Source organism: Dermacentor andersoni, chromosome 10 (genome assembly GCF_023375885.2).
Source record: "Dermacentor andersoni chromosome 10, qqDerAnde1_hic_scaffold, whole genome shotgun sequence".
NCBI classification, from domain to species: domain Eukaryota; kingdom Metazoa; phylum Arthropoda; class Arachnida; order Ixodida; family Ixodidae; genus Dermacentor; species Dermacentor andersoni.
In genome coordinates, this window is record NC_092823.1 from 5,244,468 (window position 1) to 5,251,987 (window position 7,520).

The 7,520-nt window shown below is 51.7% G+C and overlaps 1 protein-coding gene across 2 annotated transcripts in view; it reads left to right on the forward strand.

Moving 5' to 3' along the window:
- The window catches only part of LOC140213771 (uncharacterized), a 231,441-nt gene extending 224,355 nt beyond the window's left edge, over positions 1 to 7,086 (forward strand). For both annotated transcript variants that reach the window (XM_072285098.1, XM_072285097.1), the window contains exon 3: positions 6,597 to 7,086. In XM_072285098.1, the coding sequence (XP_072141199.1) occupies positions 6,597 to 6,981 (385 nt within the window). In that variant the 3' untranslated portion in view covers positions 6,982 to 7,086. The remainder of the gene's footprint in view (positions 1 to 6,596) is intronic.
- Positions 7,087 to 7,520: the final 434 nt, after the last annotated feature.

Sequence of the window (7,520 nt, forward strand, 5' to 3'; positions counted from 1 at the left end):
TTCGTAGCAGGAAAAGGAAAACAAGCGACGTCACAGGGTCACAAATCCACAGTCCACAGTCCTATACATCCATGAACATATATATATAAAAGGCAAAGGCAAGTCGCACCTGTAAACAATGTCACAAACAAAGTCACACACACGGCCGCGATATAGACTGCGGTGAGCATGTGAACAGATGAGTAATTACAGTTAAAACAATACACGCACATAATATTGTTACGTGGATGTTGGGAGTATAGAAGATTATATTTACAGTATATGTACAAAATGAGTCTGAGTAAAGATTTCTGACCACCAACAACCCGCAGCAGCCAACGTCTCACGATCTTCTTCCTCTCTTCGTTCATCCTTCCGTAACAGGAACACCGGGTGGTGAAGCGCCGTCTCGGCGCATGGTAGGCAAAGACTGCGAGCGAATTATGGCTTCAGCCGCGAAACGTGGACGACGTCATCAGGTGTCGGACTTGAGGATGGATCAAACTGTAACGGCGAGATCTCGTAAATTACGTCGTTAACTTGACGTAGGACTTCTTAAAGCCCTGTGTACAGAGAGAGAAGCTTCTAGGAGAGGCCGACCCGACAACATGGTGACCAAAGCAGCACCCAAGCACCTGGGGCGAACTGAACATCGCGATGGCACCGGACGCAAGACTGTTTTTGCAGATGCTGCGAGTCTAATAAGCGATATTGGGCGATTTCACGCACCATGGGAGCGGGATCGATGACTTTGCGAGTGTACTCAGAGGCGACGCGAGGCACAGAGAGTAGGATGGTGTGAAAGGGCAATGTAAGGCCGCGACCATACAAAAGATAAAAGGGTGAATGTCCTGCGGTGTCATGTCGGGACGAGTTATACGCGAATGTCACGTAGGCCAGCGTGGCGTCCCAGTCGCGGTGATTGTTTGAAACGTACATCGACAGCATCTCTGTGAATCTTCGGTTGAGACGTTCGGTAAGACCGTTCGTTTGTGGGTAGTAGGCGGTGGAGAGCTTGTGCTCAGTGGCACAAGAGCGGAGGAGTTCGTCTACAACTCGAGACAAGAGCGAGCGGCCGTGGTCTGTAAGCAACTGTCGAGGTTGACCGTGCTGCAAAATGACGTCGTGAAGGAGAAAATCGGCGACGTGTGTTGCGCAACTAGTCGGCAACGCCTTTGTTATCGCGTAGCATGTCACGTAATCAGTAGCGACGGTGATCAACTTATTCCCTCTGGTCGTCGTCGCAAAAGGACCAACCAGGTCAAGGCCTACGCGAAAGAACGGCTCAGAGGGAACTTCAATTGTATGGAGTCGGCCGACAGGTGGCAGTGGAGGTTCTTTCCGGCGCTGACACAATTCGCAAGTTGCGACATAACGACGCACAGAGCGGTAGAGACCCGGCCAGAAGAACCGGCGTCGTACGTGGTCGTATGTATGCAATACTCCAAGGTGTCCCGCCATCGGTGCATCGTGAAGTTGTTCGAGAACGACGGATCGCAGATGACGAGGAAGGACAAGGAGCAACTTGGGGCCGTCAGGGTTGATATTGCGGCGGTAGAGGATGCCGCGTGCAGCACGAATATGCGGCACTTGCCGTCGGTGCTGCCACATTGCACTCCAGCGATGATAGACTGTATGGATGCGTCGCGTTGTTGTTCAGCGCACATGTCGGTCATGTCAGTCAAAGCCATCACGCAGGTCACCGGATCATGCGCAATAGGCTCATGGGGATCCACGGGGTGACGCGAGAGACAGTCAGCGTCCTTGTGCAGACGTCCAGACTTATAGTTGACAACAAATGAAAATTCCTGGAGCCGCAAAGCCCAGCGACCAAGCCGTCCTGTGGGGCCCCGGAGGGAAGACAGCCAGCAGAGGGCGTGGTGGTCTGTAACGACCGAAAACATGCGGCCGTACAGCAATTGGAGGACGCTTAAGCTTCGCCTTCAAGAGTGGAACGCGATGGCGTTATTGCACCCCGTTCGTACCGCCCACTCATTCACCAATCACGCGGTGAGCGACGAGCAACGCAGCCTTTGGCGCGGCAACGAAACGTGCGCCTGAGCAAGCGGAACGAACCGAAAAACTCGGTGTCTAGGAGGGAGAAACGATCTACGCGAGCCAAACGTCGTGATCGGCACAGACAGCCGGGCCGCGACGCGCCATGACGGCGGACGCGATCATGGAGCTGACGCCTCGATGGGATCGTCCTCTATCTCTCTTGGGAGCACCACGCAGACGCATGACTCCTCGCCAACAGCATGGACGCGCTACGGCGCAGCGATCACGTCAGAGGCGTCCCGAGCACCGTGGGTTCGAGTGAAGCACGCTGGAAGTTGGAAGGGGAGAGAGCGAGAAAACTTATTAAACGCAAGGGTATTAGGACATCCTCGCACCGGTCCCCGCACGGCCCCAAATCGCTCAAACGAAACAAAGGGGAGAAGCGGGCAAGTGGCGCGCCACCTGTCGGGGCAGCGCCATACGTTGCCAGGAGGGGGTCTTCTGTGTTTGCCGCAAGATGGCTCTGCGTGTGCGCCAAGCGCAGAAGAAATGTAGCGGAAACGTACTTCGCTGCTCGTGTAACTGCGACTTCTGTAATTTACATGCTCATAATTACCGATATACACCGCCGTATACCTTTCTACGGCACGTCTCTAAGGCCACACCGCATTCACTAGAGACGCGTTTGTCGTGATTTGAACCATTGAACTCATGGCTGAATGGTAGCGTCTCCGTGTCACACTCCGGAGACCCTGGTTTGATTCCCACCCAGCCCATCTTGCAAGTTGTTTTTATTTATGAATTGCCTTCCGCGATTTTCCGCTCACGGCCAACGCCGCCGACGCCGACGACACAGCTTTTCTCCGGCACGAGCTCCTTAATGCTGTCCCGTTAATATGGCCGGAACTTAGTGACAGCCCAAGCCTAAAGCCAAGCACTCCCGCTCGGTGATGGAGTAATTTCTCTCGGCAGGTGATAGGAGGCGGCTGGCTGTAAACTATCACGCACTTGGTACCATTCTCCTGTTGGGCGAGTTCAGCGCCGATGCCGTGGCCACTTGCGTCAGTGTGGACTTCGAGGATCAAAGTGGGCAAGTATGGGAGGGGTGGTCAGAAACCCAATGAGAGCGGCGAACGCGTGGGCCTGCTCCGGGCCCTATGAGAATGACGTGTTCTTCTTTAGAAGATCTGTCAAAGGCCGAGCAACGTCGGCGAAGTTTTGGACGAAACGGCGAAAGAAAACAGGCCGACGAAGCAGCGCACATCAGAAGCAGAACGTGGCACAGGGGAACTGCGTACGGCGCGAACTTTTTCCGGATCTGGTTGGACAGCTGATGCGTCAACGAGGTGTCCAAACACGGTCATCTGACGGCGCCCGAATTGACACTTCGTGGAGTTCAGTTGAAGGTCGGCTTTTTGGAATACCGCAAGAATTGCAGCGAGTCGGGTAAGGTGGCTGCCGAACGTGGGAGAAAAAACAATAACGTCGTCAAGGTAACAAAGACAGCTGGTCGATTTGTAGCCGCGCAGGAGAGAGTCCATCATACGATGAAATGTCACAGGAGCATTGCATAGGCCAAAGGGCATGACTTTGAACTGATATAAGCCATCCGGCGTGATGAAGGCCGTCCTCTCGCGGTCCATTTCATCAACTGAAATCTGCCAGTAGCCGAATCGAAGATAGATGTACGAGAAGTATTTAGCTCCGTGCAAGCAGTTCAAGGCTCATCGATGCGTGGTGATGGGTAGACGTTTTTTCGCCTGATCTTGTTTAAGTGGCGATAATCGACGCAAGAACGCCAGGTACCATCTTTCTTTTTCACAAGGACGACAGGCGAAGCCAAAGGGCCGGCTGATGGCTCGATGACCCCTTTGCGGAGCATTTTGTCTACTTCTGATTAGATAACTCGACGTTCAGCATGCAATACCCGATAGAGACGCCGACGAATAGGATTCGTGTCTCCAGTGTTTATACGGTGGTGAGCGACAGATGTTTGGCCTAAAGGCCTGTCACCGAAATCAAAGATATCGCTGTACCATTCAAGCAGATGACGTATGTCCGTAGCCTGTGCAGAGGTGAGGTCAAGTGGAATCATTTTCGCAAAGTCATCCGTTAAGGAACCAGAGCTGTGAGCTGCAATTGGCACTAATAAGCCACTCTCAGCATTTAGACTCTCAATGACCAATTCGGAACCACTAGAAACGCTGGCCAAGAACATGCCGGCCGGAATCCCTTGAGGGCACAGGCTGAAATTCAGAAGCGGTAGAACGACGTCGTTGTTATTAACCGTGACCAACGTATGCGGAACAGCAACGTTCCGGTTCAAAAGCACGTCGATGGTGGGGCGAATCACATATTCACCGTCAGAAACCTGTTACTAGGCGGCCAGTTGACGTAAGTAACTGCCTCTGGTGACAGACGCACATCGTGAAGCGAGCACAAGTGCGGTGGGGCGGTGCCCGGAGCATCGGCGAGTTGAGGCAGTTCCACCTGAAGAACGCCGGTCGCACAGTCGACGAGAGCAGAATGAGTGGATAAGAAGTCCAATCCAAGGATAACGTCGTGAGGGCAGTTGTCGATCACAGCAAAGAGAACTGAAGTACGGCGGCCGGCTATAACTAAGCGCGCAGTACACATTTCAAGAACCAGCACGCCGCCGTCGGTCACACGAAGCACTCGGGCAGCTGCTGGGGTGAGGACCTTCTTTAAGCGTATACGTAAGCTAGCACTCATCACAAATACGAGGGCTCCAGTGTCGACGAGTGCTTGGACAGGTACGCCTTCTATTTTAAGGTCTATTGCACTTCTCCTTCTGGACAGAGACAGAGGATTTGCTGCGGTAGTAGGCAATGCAGCACCACCTCCGAGGGCTGCATTTCTTAGTTTTCCGGAAGGGTGCAGCCAAAAGCCACAGGGGACGAAAGGTGACGTGGCTGTGGCGAACGGGAAGATGGGCGACGTGTTTGCGGTGAACGAGACTGGTGTCTGCGCGGCGATGGTGAGCGGCTGTACCACGTGTTCCTAGCATAGTTGTCGGCGCTGTTAGACTCGGTGGTGGGCGAAACATTCCGAGCATTTCCATCAAAACGGCTCACGTTGGTCGGCGTGCGAGGTGGTGAGGGCCACGAGTTGTTGAGGGCCACGCGGACAACCAGCCGTGGTTGTCCGCAGTTCTACACTCAATCGGGTTGCGATAACGCGGAAAGAAGCGTCGGGGTGGAACGAAAATAGTAGAAGGGCGTTCGCTAGCTCTGGGATGGCCGACAGTACACACAGAATGTAAACCAATGTTTTCAAGTTCCTGGCGAACAATGGCTTCTACGAGAGGAACTGAAAATGTGATAGCATCAGGTCTACGCGAACAGAAATCTGCGGGCGCCATAGCATCCAGTTCACGTCTAACGATTCGCACCACGTCCTCTGATGGCGACGCATGCTGCTGTGCGATTCGATCTTCACACGTCGACGTTGCGGCAGTATTGGGAAGTCTGGCGAATGGTTGCAAGACGCGTCGGCTTTTGGCCTGCTCGAATTGTCGGCACTGTTTAATGATTGCATCAACTGTAGAGCAGCTTTTGCACATGAGCCGATTAAACGCGTCGTCAGCAATGGCCTTAAGCACGTGCTCGACCTCAGCTTCTGTCATGTGGTGGTGGGCCTTGCGACAAAGTGCCAGCACGTCCTAGATGTGCGAGACATAGGACTCCGTGGGGGATTGGTTACGGGAGGCCAGTTCCTGCTTTGCGGCAATTTTACGGCCGGCTGGTTTGCCAAACAACTCTGTCAATTTCTCTTTGCATTGGTCACAGCTGGTTAGCTCCTCTTCGTGGTTTTCGTACCACACTTTTGCCGTGCTTCTTAGGTAGCACAACAGGTTAGCTAGCATAATCGTGGGGTGCCATCTGTTGATTCCACTCGCGCGTCGTACATGGCAACCCACTCTTTGACGTCGGCGTCATCGGTCCCACAGAAAGTTACAGGATCCTTGGGTTGCACAACGACAACCGAAGGTGACAGGGACGTAGCATGCGACGGTGGCGTAGGAGGCGGCAACGACGTTGATCCCGAGTGCTCACCGTCATTCATGGCGCGGACGGTGATGCGACCTCCACTGCAGAGCTCCATTTCCAGCCGTGGTACCCGCACCTCTCGCCAATATGTTACGAGGATGTTGGGAGTATAGGAGATTATATTTACTGTATATATACAAAATGAGTGAGTAGTTAAGGTGGTCGACCACCAACAACGCGCAGCAGCCAGCTTCTCACGATCTTCTTCTTCCTCTCTTTGTTCATCCTTCCGTAACAATATGACAGTCAAAAATGAGTTCCGACACAGAATACAAGTCAATAGTCTCTTTCCCCTATTGTTGGTACAGTTGCACTTTTTCTGATAAGTACTAACCATTTCATTAAAATCTATCTGTTCGGAAGTTGTCCCATAAAAGCATTTCTGTCTTTCAAATGTACATCAGTAGGGAAATCGTAGTTGGCCGCGAGGTAATTAAAGCTTCCTCGTAAGCCACCTTAGTTATATTTGTTTACGTCCTGCCAGCCGTATTTCTAGTTTTGCATGGCTGTTGAATAAACTTAGTGATACGTATGTTTTGGGCTATGCAGGACTTCACAAGATACCAGTGAGCCTGGCGTTCAAATAAAAAAGAAGGTCCGCCCAAACACGTGTCCCGAACGCGGCAAGGCCCTGAGCAGCAAGAGAAGCCTCCAGAGGCACCTCCTGCGGTCCACGCACCCGAATCGCCACGTGTGCCTGCTGTGTGGAAAGAAGTTTATTTCGCAAGCGCACCTGCAACGCCATAGACGGACGCATGCCGGAGCCAGTCGCTACACTTCCGTCTATTGCGGCGAGAAGTTCAGCCGGAAAATGGACTTCGCGATCCACGCGCTGCGACCCGCGGGAGAGAAGCCCTGCCCCTGGTGCCCGGCCGAATTCTCTCACAATATATCTTTGAAAGCACACAAGGCTATTCTGCACGATATGCCGTAGGAATCTCTCCAGCGTGGCATGGAATTCGCCGTTTGAATAAACTTCCCGGTACATTATTAATCGGCCGGCTCGTGTACCCGAAAGGCCTTAGTCGTATCACATGTGTGCAGCCGCTATAAACAAGTACTGAAATAATATTTATGACTATTCATTTCATCCCATTAAATTTAAGTCTGATCGAGACCTCTAAATCCTACACAAATGAATACTTTAAAAACTTAAAGGGACACTAAAGGGAAATACTAAATCCAGCGAGATTGACGTAGGCTTCTGTATAATAATATTGTTATTTTTTTTTTCAATCAATCAATATTTATTTTTGACAAAACAAATACAAGATGGGTATAAGTACACATTCGGAGGTCCCGAAGTAACAACTGTCGGGGGGACCTCCTAACAAAACATGAAAAGGGGATAGTAAGATCGTGGCAAACAGTGAGTCAATGTCATATATTATACAGTTTCTACATCGGAAATAAACGATAAGATAGGAAAAAAATCTGTTAGCAATATCACAAGTATATTCACATAGTTAAAAA